Genomic DNA, 17,359 nt, shown 5'->3' with positions numbered 1-17,359 from the left:
ACTAAACTGGGTTGTTGCCCACTCTTCCCCATCCCTCTGGTTCCTTCCTCTAAGCTGGACTCTTGAAGTACTTTCTGGCTTGGTTGGCCTCCTCACTCAACCCTGAGATCTCCCCCTCTCCCCAGATTCTTCTTTCCATGTGGCTCTACTTGGATCCCTTAATGCCTTTGGGGGTTCGATAACGGGGAAATCCAGCTCATGTTATATGATTGTCAGCTCCTGGGTCTCAGGGATGCCATACTGTACTTTGTCAAACAGCTTGCACAGGGCGCTGATGTAGAGTGCATGGTACTTGTCCACCGTCTTTTTTTTTTAACATCTTTATTGGAGTATAATTGCTTTACAATGGCGTGTTAGTTTCTGCTTTATAACAAAGTGAATCAGTTATACATATACATATGTTCCCATAGCTCTTCCCTCTTGCGTCTCCCTCCCTCCCACCCTCCCTATCCCACCCCTCTAGGTGGTCACAAAGCACCAAGCTGACCGTCTTTTTGTTTGGCTTCTTAATCTTGGGAATTGGAAGGGGCTCCCCAACTGTGGGAAAGGAGGAGAGACAAGCATCAGACCTTTCCCCCCACCCAACTCAATTACCTATTCCTCAGAGGGAGCCACATACTGAAAGTCAGTATCTGGGTCCCCTCCCCTTCCTTTGTTCTTTCCCTCTGCTCCAACCCCATCTTGTCCCATGTTCTCCAAATACCTAATCTCGTGCATGCTTAAGAGAATGAGAGTAAACTCAGAGAGTGCTGAAGGAATGTACGCGAATAATGGTGCCCTCATGGCAGCTGCTGAACTGTGTCCCTCCAGTGAATGGCCACAACTCTGATCTGTTTAGTTGTCCTCCCCACCCTGCCCTCAGCCACAGCCACTGGAATTCTCATTCCCTGTCCCAGCTGTGTGCCGGGTCCCCTGAGACTTGAGGGATGACCTGGGTGGGGGGAATCAAGGACCAGAGTGGTCCAAAGATGCTGGAAAACTTACCAACAGTGGTAATGGGCCGATTGAAAGGCAAGAAGCCCCAGGATCCTCGAGTGAGGCCCCGGCCGTGGAAGGTACAGAAACTTAGTCTCAGGGTTTTTTTGATTCCGTCCTGCAAGGTTTATTTGGAAGAACCTTAGCCACGTGCCCTCAGGGAAGGTCTCTTGATTGTGAACCTCATTCTCTCCAAAGGAATAGGAGGGGACAAGGTATGATCTGCAAAGAGACGGGCAGGAGTGTGAGTTCTCCCAGGAAGCTCCCCGCAGTGAAACCCTCTCCAAGGTAGGAAACCTCTACAATCTCCCCATTATAGGACAAGAGTCCAAGCACCCAAGCATCTCCAGCCTTGTGTCTCATTCTTGCTATGCTCCACACCCACCTCCCACAAGTGAACCCTTTGAGGGGAGTTGTTGCACCTTGTCTTGTGATGGGAGGAAAGTAATCTCAGGAAATCTAATAGCCCTTATTGTACCCAGCATCCAGAGTGATCTTCCTAGACTGTGTATCTGGACATGTCACTCTTCTCTTTAAAACTCTTCCAGAGCTCCTCACTTTGTGCCACGCTGCTTAGCAAGGCCTTTGTGCTCTAGCCTTGCCTACCTGGCTAGCTTCCCCTCTCCTCAGCCCTTCGTCAGAATCTGCCTAGCCATACTAAGTGTGCTACGTTCTTGCTTGTCTGTGCACCTTTGTACATCTTGCTCCTTCCGCTATAAATGCCTTCCCTCTGTCTTCACGTGGCTAATTCTATTTCGCCCTTCACTACTCAGCTCCAATTTCATCCCCTTGAACCACCTCCAGTTCTTTGACCCCCTCCATTTCCTTCCACTCCCACCTCCCTCATCTAGTGCTTACCTCTTTCCTACACTAACACTACCCCAACTCTGTACTACAGTCATCACCTTGCCTGGCTGACTCCCAGTAGACAGCAGGCTAATCCAAAGGGGGAACTATGTCTTATTCATCTTTGAACCCCAGGGGCCTGGCATAGTGCCTGACATGTCATCGTTGGCCCTCATTGAATGCCTGAGTTCTTCTCCCTTTTGGTCTGACTGGTAATGCCTACTAATATTTCAATTCACAGTTCAGGTGTCACCCACTTATGAAACTTCTACTTTGGGTGAAAGGCTTTCCATCAGTTGGTGCTCTCATAGTGCTTTATACATATGTCCATTAGGGCACATCTTTCATTCAACAAATATGTATTGAGTTCTTTCTATGTGCCAGCACTTTTTTAAGCCCTGGGGACACATCAGTGAACACAATGGATTAAAAAAAAAATCTCTGTCTTCATGGAGCTTACCTTTTATTAAGAGAAGACAGACAATAAACAATAATAATGAACAAATAGAAAACCATATATGTAAAGAAATAAAATTGATGACATATGAGGAGATGATGGGAAAAAGATCCAGCAGGATGGTCAGGATAGACTTATTGAGAAGAGACATTTGAGCAAAGACCTGGAGAAGGTAAAGGAATAAGCCAAAGAGTTATTTGTAGGAATAATGTCCCAGACAGAGGGGACAGCTAGAGCAAAGGCCCTAAGGGAGGAGTGTGTGGCTTGTTTGAGGGACAGCAAGGAGGCCAGTGTAGCTCTAATGGAGTGAGCAAGGGGGAGGGCAGTGGCTGATGAGATCAGAGACGTGGAAAGATCATTTAGGGTCTTGCAGGCCCTTGTAAAGACTTTGGTTTTGCTCGGAGTGAAATGGGAGCCACTGGAGCATTTGGAGTAGTGACATGATCTGACTCACGCTGAATAGGATCATCCTGGCCACGGTTGAGAATAGACTCTTGGATGTGAGGGAGGCAAGGATAGAAGAAGAGAGAGCACTTAGGAGACTGTCATAATAATCCAGGGGAGAGACGATGGGGTGGTAAACCAGGGGGCGATAGTTGAGTTGGTAAGTGGTTGGCTTCTGGATATATTTTGTAATTATATGTGAATATGTCTGTCTTCCATTGGACTGTGAGTTCCTTAAAGGCAAGTACCAGGTCTTATCTATTTTTATACCCTTAATGCCTAGTACTATGCCTGACACACAGTAGCTGTTCAGTAACTGCTGAATGAATGCATTCTATTTCTCAAACCAGATTATATGCTCTTTGGGGGCAGTATCCATGTTTTTTGCATCTTTGCAATCCCCACAGCATCAAGCCCAGTGCCTTCCTTGCCCTGGGTAAGTTCTCTGGGCCTCGCAGTTCATGGGTTGATATAGACTGAAGCCCCACTTCCCCAGACCCCCAGCCTACCAGGCTAATGGGCAGAAGGTAAAGGTCTTTTACTGTTTTTTCTCCAACTTCAGGCTTTAAAAGTACCCACCAGAATGTGTCTGGAGGCCCAAACACCCTTAAGGCACAGTGTGAGCGAGTAGAGAGAAGCAATCAGAATGAAGAGGCAACCCCCTCTAACAGGTTTCCAAGGAAGGGCACCATTCTGGAGAGGTGCTACAGAGGACCTATGGCACCCTGAAGATAGGGCACCAGAACCTAGGGACCCACCCTGTCTTCAGTGCCAACCTCACAAAACCTTTATGCTGTTTAAGGAGGACGGTAGAGGCTCCTGGGTGGCACAAGAGGGCTTCAGCAGCTCCACCCACCACAATAACCACAGCATTGCCCGAGCCTTTCTTGGTCAGCAAATACTTCAAGGCCAACTCACTCACTGGGCACACACCTGTGAAACCAAAGAGTCAAGTGGTATAACAAACTTGGTGCTTGAGGACGGGGTAAGGGGTTCCTCCAGGGCCTTCCTGCCGGCGACAGTTCTTCTGTCTCCTGACTGTGCTTGTTTCCACTCTTCTGTCTTTAACCTCCACATCCTGGGTTAGCCCTGAGGTTGGTCCTTAGGGTCAGCTGCTTGCCTTGCAGCTCTGTGCTACTACAGTTGGGGTTACATTGAGTTCTTCTGCCTACTTTCTCTTAGCTCTATAGTATTTAAGCCCATCACTTCCTTCTCTACCCAGGAACCACAGCTGTCTTCCACTCTCCCAAGGCTGATGGCAATTGAGGCTCTCCAGAGTTCTCTTCCCTAGGAGTAGTGAGGAATAGCCACCACCATCCTGCTTCCTCCTTAGAGCAACCTGGCAAAGGGAAGCCATTGGCTGGGGGTTCTGGAGAGTAGGCAGACCCAGGATCCTGTCCAAGCCAAATTGAAATGTAGATGAACCATGGAATGAGGATGACATCTTGCTGCTCTACAACAGTCACAGAGTCTTTCCTCACCTCTGCTTCCCAACTTTGCCCTGTGCTCACCTTCTGTTCTCTCCTGGGATGGCAGACATTGGCTCCAGGCCACAGTCCTTGAGATCCAGGTTCATACCAACCTCAGAGGGGAGCAGAACCATCCTCTGGGACTCTAGTGGTCTCACCTGGTGAGTGATACCTCACCAGGTATCAATGTATCTTACCTTTTAATGTTTGGCTTCAGTTGTTTTCTGGTGTCCAGAAGGATGGATATTCATCCAAAGAGAAGGACATTTGGCACAGTACCCCGGCTTGAAGCCTGGCATGGGGAAGTTGTCCTGGATTCTGACGGACGCTTATCCTTTATCCCTTGATGTCTTATGCAAGTTCAAAGGGGTTCTCAGGAGATGAGGGTCATGGGCCAGGAGGGTACCAGCTAGTATGAAAGACTTAAAAGTGTCTTTGAGATGCCCTGAGATGAGAGTTGCTATATAAATGACTGGCCAAAAGAAGCCAGTTGACATCCCCCAAAAGTCAGGCAAAGTTCATCTGAGCTGTCCCATTCATGCCTCATTTTCCCTATATTTGGTTTTGATATTTGGCTTTTGCTTTCTGCTTTCCACTTTGGCTTTGATCCTGAACTCCAGGCTTCTGCTTCCTCTTCTGAAAGGATCCTTGGCAACTCTTACGAATGCCTATAACTTATCCTGCTGTCTAATCAAACGCTGTCTCCCAGATCTTGGACAGAACCTGAGGCTTGGCCACATATTCCTGTTATTGGCCCAGTGTGTTCTGGACTCATTTTCTACTAAGTCTTCTTCCAGCAGGGAGTGAGAACTGGACTGACTGTCAAGGCTTATAGAAGTTGGAGCCCTGAGGTAGGTCAGAGAATGGAATGATTTCTTATACTCACCCATTGACATTACATAATCTCGCACAATTGGGATCCAGAAGATCCCTTCCAAGGTCCCTACATAAGGAGTGATGGCTGGGAAAATCCGAGCAAAGCCAGTGGCCTCAGTGGGAAAGATGATGAAGACACCATAAGAGAGAATGCCATGGGGGTGGTTGGCAATGATATAGTTGTGTTTGGGACAGAGGTCATGAGTCTTCACCAGCTGTTAGAGGGAGATTGAATCAGAGTAGTGGATAGAAGGAAGAGAGGACATGTGGACTGAGATCCCAGTAGGTAGCCTGTGTTTCCCTTGGGGAGCCCCAAATCCCTATTCACTGGGATGTCTTCACTGTCACAGGATTGCCAGGGGTTATGATGCTCAGAGAGGCTGACCTGGGTCTGCCACTCTGAGGCAAGGTGCTATCCATTTGTCTCCCCACCTGCCCATCCATCTGGGGTCCCTGCTCTGCATTATGCCTCTGGGCCTTGATGTCCACTGCTGGCCACCAAAGCCTTTGAAAACATGGGGCTGAATGGGGAGGGACAGTCTGGGCAACAGGGAGTGAGGGCACCCAGAGGAAGTGTAGTCACCTTTACTGGGAAGTAATTTGGAAATACTTCCAGAGGGTCCAGTTTCGTACACAAGTTGAACACCTACCACCTGCAGGTACGGAAGGGAAGGGAAGACTGGGTGAGAGCTTGCCAGTCCCTCTACTTCTCCCAGAGGTGGAGGATGCTTCCTAAAATCTTCAGGTCACTAGAGGGGCCTCTTTCTCACATTTCCATATCTTGGGCACAGAGCTATAGGTACTGTCCCTGAATCCAACCCCCAAGGAGACACAGGAAGCCCCTGCTCCTCTGGAGCAGTCAGAAAGTTGGGAGGGAAATAGCAGGAGGCTGGGAGCACCCACCCAGAAACCAGCCTCAATTCTTCCTGGGCAGCCTGGCAGAGACCTCTGTTACTTGCTGAGCTTTGCCCTCCTGTCTCCCTCCCCTTCCCTCTACCTTCCTGTGCTCCTCTCCCTCTCTCCCTCGCTTCGCCTCCCTGACCTCCTTTCCTTTCCCTTTCCTCTTCTTTCCTCTCCCCACCTCTTCTCCCTCTGTCTCTCCCACTCTCTCCTTCCACCCCCACCCCAGCCCTGTGGTTCCATCCTTGGTACAGACAGGGACCATCACTCTTCCCCTGTTTCTTACCTTGACTGTGGGTGTTCCAGTCATAGGTGAGCCAGGCTAAGGCGAGCACGGACAGCATCCCAAACTTAGTGAACACCAGAAAGTAGGGTATAAGAAGAATAGGAATAGCTCCTGAGGGGACACAAAGGGTTTGTGCCCTTCAGTTCCCTTCAAGTTTAATACACCTCTCATAAGCCCGATCTCTGCTCTGTAGTGAAGGAGCAGGTCGAGGCCAGTGTGAGACTCTTCTCTCCTCATCCCCCCCGACCCCCTACCCCCCTCCTAGCTCTGCTGTGGTCCGGGAGGACCTCTGAGTCCCTGGATCTGGGTCCCCTTGATGGCTGAGATCTTAACTGAGGACAGCAGAACCATGACGTTCTCAGAGTAGGTCCTCAGCTGGGGTCAAAGGACAGCACTACTTGGCAATTGGAAGGAAACAGCATCTTGAGCCGGTGGCTTACATCCCCATTCTGGGACCTCAGGAAGTCCTTTCTGAAAGCTCAACCCTCCTTCCTTTGTGGAACTGCTCTGTCAGCACATTCCAGTGGAGAGGGGCGGCCTGCAGTGTACGGGCTGTTTGATGCTGAGAAGAAAACACATATCAGAAACTGCTTTACTTTGTTCGATTTTGTCCCATTCAAAATGTCTCAAAAGTTCAGAAGGGGGAAAAATCATCTCTGTTAGCAAAGAAAGGGTCACAGCAGGCTGTGAAATGCAGACGTGGTACATCTTACAGCAGTGGGAGTTGAATTCCGTTTTAAAATCTGCATTCATGAGAAAGAGGGGCTCAGCACACATATTGTGAATTTAAAAATACCCAGCTAAAGGAATGACTTCTTTGACCAGATAACATCATAGTAGATAAAAGTTTCAGAGAAGGGGAAGAAACTCAAGAGTTACCTGCCAGCAGGTTTGTCTCTCGCATTTTGGGCTTAGATGAAAATAACAGGAAAAAGATGGAATGGGCATTAAAAAAAAAAGTCGTGTTATGGAGTAGAAGAAACCTTAGTGATAGGCTGAATTCCCCTTACAAGAGCTGGCTGAAGTGGTTGTTGTAAGCATACTAATTAAATAGGAAATAGCAGGGGGAGGAATTTTATGGGAAGATTGCCATGGATACAAATCTTGCTACCTCTGACCCTCATAAAAGATGAGAGTAGGGGGCTTTCCTGGTGGCGCAGTGGTTGAGAATCTGCCTGCCAATGCAGGGGACACGGGTTCGAGCCCTGGTCTGGGAAGATCCCACATGCTGCGGAACAACTAGGCCCGTGAGCCACAACTACTGAGCCTGCGCATCTGGAGCCTGTGCTCCGCAACAAGAGAGGCGGCGACAGTGAGAGGCCCGCACACCACATGAAGAGTGGCCCCCACTTGCCGCAACTAGAGAAAGCCCTTGCACAGAAATGAAGACCCAACACAGCCAAAAATAAATAAATAAATAAATTTATTTATTTTTTAAAAAAAGATGAGAGTAAATTTGCTGGGTAAGCTTCAGAAGAAAACTCAGATAAAGTTAAATATGAATCATTATTAATTTTTTTCAACTTCTTTATTGGAGTATATTGGCTTTACAATGGTGTGTTAGTTGCTGCTGTATAACAAAGTGAATCAGCTATACATATACATATATCCTCAGATCCCCTCCCTCTTGCGTCTCCCTCCCACCCTCCCTATCCCACCCCTCTAGGTGGTCACAAAGCACTGAGCTGATCTCCCTGTGCTATGTGTCTGCTTCCCACTAGCTATCTATTTTACATTTGGTAGTGTATATATGTCCATGCCACTCTCTCACTTTGTCCCAGCTTACCCTTCCCCCTCCCCATGTCCTCAAGTCCATTCTCTACGTCTGCGTCTTTATTCCTGTCCTGCCCCTAGGTTCTTCAGAACCTTTTTTTTTTTTTAGTTTCCACATATATGTGTTAGCATATGGTGTTTGTCTTTCTCTTTCTGACTTACTTCACTCTGTATGACAGACTCTAGATTCATCCACGTCTCTACAAATGACCCAATTTCGTTCCTTTTTATGGCTGAGTAATATTCCATTGTATATATGTGCCACATCCTCTTTATCCATTAATCTGTTGATGGACACTTAGATTGCTTCCATGTCCTGGCTATTGTAAATAGTGCTGCAATGAACACTGGGGTGCATGTGTCTTTTTGAATTATGGTTTTCTCCAGATTTATGCCCAGGAATGTGATTGCTGGATCATATGGTAACTCTATTTTTAGTTTTTTAAGGAACCTTCATACTGTTCTCCACAGTGGCTGTATCAATTTACATTCCCACCAACAGTGCAAGAGGGTTCCCTTTTCTCCACACCCTTAGAGGGATTTTTTTTTAGTAGATTTTAAAAGTATTTAATTTAATGGGATTTTCTACACAGGTGATCATGTCATCTGTGAATTAGGACAGTTGTATTTCTTACTTTTCAATCTGTATGCTTTTCTTTCTTTTTTTTTTTCTTCTTGCTTTATTGCACTTGCTAGGACTTTTAGTATGATGTTGAATACAAATGGTGAGAGTGAACATCCTTGCTTTGCTCCTCATCTTAGGGAGAAAGCTTTCAGTCTTTCACCGTTAAGTGTGATGTTACCTGCAGGTTTGTTTTTTTTTTTTTACAGATGCTCTTTATCAAGTTGAGAAAGTTGCCTTCTACTCCTAGTTTGCTGAGAGATTTTAACATGGATTAAAGTTTGTCAAATGCTTTTTCTACATCAATTGATATAATTGTGTGTGTTTTTTCTCCCTTAGGTGGTTAATATGCTAGGTTACATTGATTGATTTTCAAATATTTACACTTGCGTTCTGGGATAGAGCCCACTTGGTCATGGTATATTTGTTTGATTTGCTAGTTTTTTGAGGATTTTTGCATTTATATTAATGAGGGATATTGGTCTGTAGTTTTCTTCTTTGTACTGTTTTGTCTGGTTTTGGTATCAGGGTCTGGCCTCATAAATGAGTTGGCAAGTGTTCCTTCCTCTTCTATTTTCTGAAAAAGATTGTGTAGAATTTGTGATATATCATCTTTAAAATGTTTGGAAGAATATGCCGTTGAAACCAACTGGTCTGCAGATTTCTGTTTTGGAAGGCTTATAACCTTCCAGAATTAAAATTTAATTTAGTTAATAGTTACAGGTTATCTATTTCATTTTGGGTGAGTTTTGGTTGTTTGTGGTTTTCAAGGAAGTCTTCAAATGTAATTGTTAATTTGTCTATTTTTTTTCCAGTTCTGTCAGTTTTCACTTCATATATCTTAAAGCTCTATTGCTAGGTGCATAGACATTTAGGATAGTTATGTCTTCTTGGTGAATTGACCCTTTTACCATTATGTAATATCCTTTTTCACCCTTGCTCTTGACTTTAAAAAAATAAATGTAAACCTGTACACCCTCAAATTACTAATGATTACTAGCTTAAGTTAAAGATGGTACCAATATGAATCTAAGCGGGTCCTTTCTTCAAATCATTTCTGATTCATCTTGCTTGCTCACTTTCCCCATATGGTAATAGCCAAAATTTACTGTACACTCATCATGTAAAACTAAGTATTTTACATGTGTATTTTATTTAATCTTCATAAAGCCCCCATTAGGACAATAAGCATTCTCATTTTGTGAATGAGGAACCCAGGTTCAGAGAAGTTAAATAACCACTTAAGGTCACGCAGCCAGCTAGTGGGTGAGCCAGAGTTGAGAACTCACACTCTTCCTCCAGAGACTGTACTCTTCGCCACTGAGCTCTAATTATTGCTTTCCTTTAGGCAATTGTTAATTCCTATCAGTTCTGTCCCCCAAACATCTTTCAAATTATTCTATTCCCCACCTCCATGCTACCATCCGGTCCAAGCCACCATTCTCTCTCTCTAAGCCGACTGCCAATGTCTTCTAAACAGGTTGCCTGCTTCGATTTGAGCCATGATGCAGCCAGCATGCTAAATGCAAATCTCTGTCCTTCTATAGCATATAACCAAGAACATGGCTGGTTTGTCAAAGAGACATTTCTGTGGCTCTGTGATTACTTAATGGATCAAAATTAATGATAAATATGAGAACCTATGGGGGTTAATGGTAATTCAATAATTCAACAACTCACATGGCTTCCCATGACTTTTAGGATCCAGTCCAGTCTCATAACCTTGGTTCTGAAGGTCCTTGGTGATGGAGCCCCTGGCCACCCCCTAGTTCTCTGCATGCCACCATACTGTTCTTCTGTCAGTTTCTTCAACTCATTCTGTTCCCCAGCCTCCGGGCTTCTGTGCATATTGTCCCTTTTGCCTGGAAGACTCTTTCCTCAGCTCGTTGCCTGGCTAGCTCCTATTCATATTTCAGGCCTCAGGATAAATGTCACAGTTTCAACATTTTGGAGCTATCTTTAACTTCTCTCCCTTTCCAAAAAAAAATCTCTCCCATTCATCCTCCTGCCTCTATCTCCACTGCCACTGCTGTGGTCCAGAACTTGATCTCCTCTGGTCTGGACTGCAGCCTTTTGTCTATTCTTGTCTGCTGGTCTCTTCCCCTCCAGTCTGTTTTCCATGCCACAGATATATTTTTAAGGCACAGTCATAATGTTGTTTGTCTCCTCTGAAGCCTTCAGTATTTTACCACTGCTGACAGGATAAAGTCTGAACATGTTAGCCTGGTGTTTTGTTTTGTTTTGTTTTTTTGCTGTACGCGGGCCTCTCACTGCTGCGGCCTCTCCCGTTGTGGAGCACAGGCTCCGGACGCACAGGCTCATGAGATGACTGCAACAACTGGCATGTGAAATGTAAATCTCTGTGATGTCTATTACCGACAAATTCACAGGTATTTCTGTGGTTTGCTGCCTACATTCATCATTACAATATGAGGTTAGTGAAAATAAACAGGTAATTTTTTCCATCCAAATTCAACGTTGTCCCTCCCTGCCTCATTCTAGGTCTATAGGTCCCTAGTTAAGAACCACTGCTCTATGGGGTCATATAGCCTCCCACAGATTGGACTTGGCAGCCTCCTAGCCTGTCCCATCCTTCAGGATGACATTTCTCCACGTCCAGTTTCCAAACTTGCCCCTGTAATTGGCTGCTCACAAAGCCCTGGTTTCTGACTGAGAAAATCTTCAAGCTCTCAGCCCATTTGCCCAGCACCGATGACTGTCATTCTCTGAGTCCATTGAAGAACTGGCCCTTTCTCAAAATTCTGTCTAATGAGTCACTCACGCAGCCCGCAGATTTTCCATAATTCTCTCATCATAGTCTTATACTGGAAAACCACCTTACATCTACCCAGTAACACCAACTCTGCCCCTGTCCCCGAATAGGACTCTTTTCAGCTAGTTCACAGGGGGCAGTCCTGAGAGAAGGCTGGGGTGATCTTTAAACCAGGAAACCTGCAGCCTCACTCCTGGCCTTCACGCCCCTCAGATGGGAGGAGAGAAATCTAATGAACTCAACAGTAGCCATCTCTCTGGGTGGAGAGGCACAGTCTTTCCCAGAGACAGGGGACCAACCAAATGATCTCTTTGGAGTCCTCCTCATCTGGAGATTCCTGGTCTCTTTCTTCATCTGTTCCCTTGTGCTCTCCAGCTCCTGGGGTTCATTCACCTAAAAAGACATCGCCTGGGATCCACTGCAAAACAGAGAGTGTTTGGAGGCTTTCCTGAAGATCCAGATGGGAGAGGAAGGCCATGGCCATGGTGCTGTTCTGTTGTGGTAAGAAGGCTGGTGCCTCCAAAGCTGAGCTGATTGCAGGTGCTTTGCTTTAATCTCATCACTGAGTCCCTTTATCTGCTGGAGGTTTTAGCCTTTTCTCCAGTCTTCCCTATTCTCTCCCCACCTCAACTTCCTATGCACACACCAGGATTTAGATCATACTTTCTAATCTCTCTAATACGCATCCTTTCCCCACAGGTGCTCAATTGCCTCAGGCTGGTTCTAGCTGTGTGTGTGTGTGTGTGTGTGTGTGTGTGTGTGTGTGTGTGTGAGGAGGGGTCCCTGATAAATTAGTACAGGAAAAGGGAATGGCTTAGGTCTCAAATAGGATCTCTGAAAAGCAGTCTGCCCTGGTGGATGCTCTTTGACTCCTCATGTCTTCTGCTGAGAGCCACCTAGTCGACTAGAGCCTTCTCTGCATGAATATCTAGACTTCTCAGATCCCTCCTTGTGCCTCTGTTCCCAGGGCTTCTGTACCAGTGGCCAGTGGGAGAAGCATTGCACAGACAGCAGACCTGGCTTTCGGTCCTGGCTCCGCCAAGTTCCTCCCTGGACGCTGTGGGGGAATCGCTCTGTCTCTCTAGATCTGTTGTTGGGAGGCAATCTAGCGGCTAAAGGCATGGACTTCAGAGCCAGATAGTTGGGGTTCAGATCTCAGCTCTGCCACTTACAAGTTGGCAAACTGCCGTGCCTCGGTCTCCCCAACTGTAAAATGGGGATAATAATAGTACCTGCTTCATAGGGTTGTTCTGAGGATTGAGTGAGTGAATGTAAAGCACTTAGCACAGGGCCTGGCACACAGGAGGTATTACTGTAAGTGTTTCCTATTATTATTCTTCGTTTAATTAAATGAATGTCTACTGAACACCTATTATGTTTCAGGCTAAAAGGCTTGCTTCTGCACACCAGCCTTTTCAAAATTAAAGATTGTCTCCAGGTCCCAGGCTTGTGGATTCCTTTTTTCGGTAACTATCTGTTGAGTGATTACCGTTTGCCAGGTGCTGTTCTAGGTGTTGAGGATTCATTGGGGAAGAAGATGGGCATGATTCCTGCCTTTATTGAACTCACGGTCTAGTGGAGGAGACAGACATTAAAAACTTACGAAACTGTCTATACACTTGAATTTCTGATAAGTGTCCTAAAGGAAAAGGCCAGTAATTCTCAGCATAAGGCCTCTAATGTAGGTGCTCAAAAAAATCTTCTGAATGTAATCAAAAAGGTTGCTAGGAAAATCAAATACAAAAAGGTATCAAGTGTCCTACAAGTACAAGGAAATATTGATTCCTTAGCCTTTTCCAGGAATATTAGTGGAACTCTGTCTCCCTCCCTACCTCCCACTCTGGCTTGGGCCTCCTCGATTAGACTGACTAATATGAATCTTCAGAGTTGAGCTTAGGGGATGGTTTTGGTGCACCGTGGGATGTACTGTCCTCCCCCAATGTACCCTCCATGGCCACTTGACATGCCACCCCTCCTCCTCATCCTCTTTCTTTTCTTCCCCCTGGCTAGCTGGGGTTACCAAGCTGCTTCTTGGGGGCTAGTTGGCCACATACAGGGTAAGACTATTAGAGCACGTCTGCTCAGAATCTGCAGGGGAGAAGGGAGAGAGGTAAGAGGTGGGCCTGGGCCCTTCCAGGGCAAAGCACAGATGTGGGGAGGGCGAGAGTATCCCGGATAGACGAGTTCTGCGATGCTGCCAGCTCCAAGGCTGCTTACAAATCAGGTCTCTACCCTGCTTAACTTTCAGATGGGTAAATGGAAGAGGCCTAGAAAGGGCTCACACAGGGTGCTAGATGCAGGGCAAGGCCACACGGATTTCCATTTCTGCCTCCCTAATGTCCGGCTCAGGGCCTGATACAGTGTAGGCATTCAAGTAAATGCTTGTGGAACAAATAATGAGGTCTGGTCTCCTGGTTCCTTAAGCAAGATGGACTGGCAGGGGGCTTCCCTGGTGGCGCAGTGGTTGAGAGTCTGCCTGCCGATGCAGGGGACACGGGTTCGTGCCCCGGTCCGGGAAGATCCCACATGCCGCAGAGCGGCTGGGCCCGTGAGCCATGGCCGCTGAGCCTGTGCGTCCGGAGCCTGTGCTCCGCAATGGGAGAGGCCACAACAGTGAGAGGCCGGCGTACCGGAATAAAAAAAAAAAAAAAAGATGGACTGGCAGGGCTGGGCCATGACCCTGATTTGCCAGCCCTTTCCCCTCCAAAACAAAGATCATACTGTCTGAGCTGGAGCCTTCCTGAGCCAACTGGACAAGTATAACATGAACACCAGTGAATGTAGTAAAAGCAGGAAGAAGAGAAGTAGGTGAGCAGACAAATCCTGAATAACCAGCACTCATGATTTCCCAATTACAATCCAACCAACCAACAAGCAAACCCTTAGCTGCCTCGGAGTAAGCAGTACCAAAGGAGAGGTGGCCGAGAAGCACAAAAGGGTCTGGTAATTTCATTCATAGACATTTAGGGCTGATATGATTCTAACCCTCAAGAAACTCACAGTCCAGCATGTGAGGTGGATGGAATCACAGACACCCATATGGGGTGCCGTGGGGTGTGCAGACGCAGATGAGAGAAGCATCCGCCAGCCTGAGGAGGGCAGGGAAGCCTCTATGGAAGCGGGGGTGCTGCGGTGAGAAGAAAGGGTGCAAAAGGCATGGAAGGACAGCAAGGGGAAGACTGCACTTAGCTCGCCAAACCAGAAGCTAAGAAGCTTTGCAGGAACAACAGAAAACCAAAGAAGACTGGAAGGAAAAGGAGAGCGAGGGGACCAGGGAGCTCAGAAGAAGTGGGTGGAAGCGAGGGAAACGCTGAGAAAGAAGCAGCCCTAGGATTCTTCTTCCTGGATTCTGAAGGTTCACCCTCAGCCTTCAGAATGACTCATTTCTAGAAAGCTTTGGATAGCTGAGGTTTTGCTATAATGTGTTTTCTTCTGATCGTCCCCCTTCAATCATACCCTTACTTGGTTCGGTACTGCAATTTCAGCAATACCTGAATAGGAGAACCTATTTAATGCCAGTCAATGGGCTAGGTACTATACAAGGGACATACATAGTCCCTTCTTTCACCAAATTTTTATTGAGGTTCTACTATAAGCCTGGCATTATTCTAGGTTGACAATCGTGTGTGTGGTGGGTCAGGGGGCTGGCAGGGAGTGAAAGAAGTACACACATCACCAATACAAGGATTGGGGCCATCAGAGAAGTACAAAGAAGATGGAGGGGAAGGCTAGTAGCTGTGTGATCTTGGACAAGACACTTCCCTTCTCTGAGTCTCGGTTTCCTCCTCTGGAAAAAGGGACTAATCATATTTATTTGCTGTGAGGAGTAGTGGTAATGTTTGAAAAGTTCTCGGGCAGTGTCTGCCACCCAGGAGCTTTTCTATTTTTTTTTTTTTTTTTTGCAGTACGCGGGCCTCTCACTGCTGTGGCCTCTCCCGTTGCGGAGCTCAGGCTCCGGACTCACTCCCTATCCCAACCCTCTAGGCGGTCACAAAGCACGGAACTAATCACCCTCTGCTATGCGGCTGCTTCCCACTATCTATTTTACATTTGGTAGTGTATATATGTCCATGCCACTCTCTCACTTTGTCCCAGCTTACCAAACCCCTCCCCATGTCCTCAAGTCCATTCTCTACGTCTGCATCTTTATTCATGTCCTGCACCTAGGTTCTTCAGAAACATTTAAAAAAAAATACCATATATATGTGTTAGCATATGGTATTTGTTTTTCTCTGACTTACTTCACTCTGTATGACAGACTCTAGGTCCATCCACTTCACTACATATAACTCAATTTCGTTTCCATTTATGGCTGAGTGATATTCCATTGTATATATGTACCACATCTTCTTTATCCATTCGTCTGTTGATGGGCATTTAGGTTGCTTCCGTGACGTGGCTACTGTAAATAGTGCTGCAATGAACATTGGGGTGCATGTGTCTTTTTGAATTATGGTTTTCTCTGGGTATATTGCCAGTAGTGGGATTGCTGGATCATATGGTAATTCTAGTTTTAGTTTTTTAAGGAACCTCCATACTGTTCTCCATAGTGGCTATATAAATTTACATTCTCACCAACAGTGCAAGAGGGTTCCCTTTTCTCCACACCCTCTCCATCATTTATTGTTTGTTTGTATTGTTTGTAGATTTTTTGACGATGGCCATTCTGACCAGTGTGAGGTGATACCTCATTGTAGTTTTGACTTGCATTTCTCTAATGATTAGTGATGTTGAGCATTCTTTCATGTGTTTGTCGGCAATCTGTATGTCTTCTTTGGAGAAATGTCTATTTAGGTCTTCTTCCCATTTTTGGATTGAGTTGTTTGTTTTTTTGATATGGAGTTGCATGAGCTGCTTGTATATTTTGGAGATTAACCCTTTGTCAGTTGCTTTGCTGGCAAATATTTTCTCCCATTCTGAGGGTTGCCTTTTTTTTTTTTTTTTTCTGGTACGCGGGCCTCTCACTGTTGTGGCCTCTCCCGTTGCAGTGCACAGGTTTCAGACACACAGGCTCAGTGGCCATGGCTTACAGGCCCAGCCGCTCCGTGGCATGTGGGATCCTCCCGGACCGGGGCACGAACCCGTGTCCCCTGCATCGGCAGGTGGACTCTCAACCACTGCGCCACCAGGGAAGCCCACCCAGGAGCTTTTCCATGGTACTGGTACTCAGCTGTGCGGGGGGGTGGCATTTGCAATGGGCTTCAACAGGCAGAGAAGTAGGGAGAGTGATCTGTCTTGTGATGGCTGGGGAGACACAAAAGTCTGCAGGTTTGCTTTGGCACAGGGACTAGTTTCATTTGACGGTAGCCTCAGGTTTGTGGAGGGGAGCAGAGGGAAAGAAGACTGGACGTTGGTAAGTGGGGATGTCTTCCTCATAAATCCCTTTATGTCTGCAGATCAGCAGCTCTAGAAAGAACCTACAGAAAGTAAATGAACCCAGGAGTAGTGGCTGGAGGTGGGGACCGAGGAGGTGGAGTGTGGGACAGAACAGGGTGAGTATTTCAAAATCTCTTGGAAGTCACTGGATCACTTCTCAGGGCAGGCAGGCTCTGGGGAACAGCAGCATCTAGCGCCTTGGTTCAGGCTAGAATGACCGACTATGTCTATTTGTCAGGGGCTGAGGAGTTGCCCGGGACGCAGGACTTTCAGTGCTAAAACCAGGGTGGTTTGGGGCTCAGTGGGACAGCTGGTCCCCTAGTTCAGGTCTTTGTCACTGTCTCCTGGACTCCAGCAGGCTGCTTCCAGCTGCTCTACCTTCCTTTGGTCCTTTGCTGCTAGAGGATTGCTATCAAACACAGCTCTTACCCTCTGCCCTGTTTCTAACCCTCCAAAGGTTCCCATGGCCTCCGGGATCAAGTGCGAAGCCCAGAGCCTGGCCTCCAGAGCCCTTTTGCTCCACTGGTTTCTGCCCTCCTTGAAAGTCTCACTTCCCATAACT

The 17,359-nt window shown here is 46.7% G+C and overlaps 1 protein-coding gene across 1 annotated transcript; it reads right to left on the bottom strand.

Annotated features, from left to right (window-relative positions):
- Window positions 1-201: 201 nt before the first annotated feature.
- On the bottom strand, window positions 202-11,905 carry LOC307069156 (diacylglycerol O-acyltransferase 2-like protein 6; the record flags this gene model as incomplete). The annotated part of the gene is given in 10 exon segments (XM_079727320.1): window positions 202-291; window positions 479-537; window positions 985-1,102; window positions 1,104-1,197; window positions 3,481-3,655; window positions 5,078-5,282; window positions 5,651-5,670; window positions 5,673-5,720; window positions 6,254-6,364; window positions 11,815-11,905. Coding segments are annotated over 10 exon segments (1,011 nt in total).
- Window positions 11,906-17,359: the final 5,454 nt, after the last annotated feature.

This window comes from Hyperoodon ampullatus, assembly GCF_949752795.1.
Source record: "Hyperoodon ampullatus genome assembly, chromosome: X".
Classification (NCBI taxonomy): Eukaryota; Metazoa; Chordata; class Mammalia; order Artiodactyla; family Ziphiidae; genus Hyperoodon; species Hyperoodon ampullatus.
The sequence above is the reverse complement of the archived record's forward strand: the minus strand, read 5'-3'. Positions and strand labels throughout refer to the sequence as shown.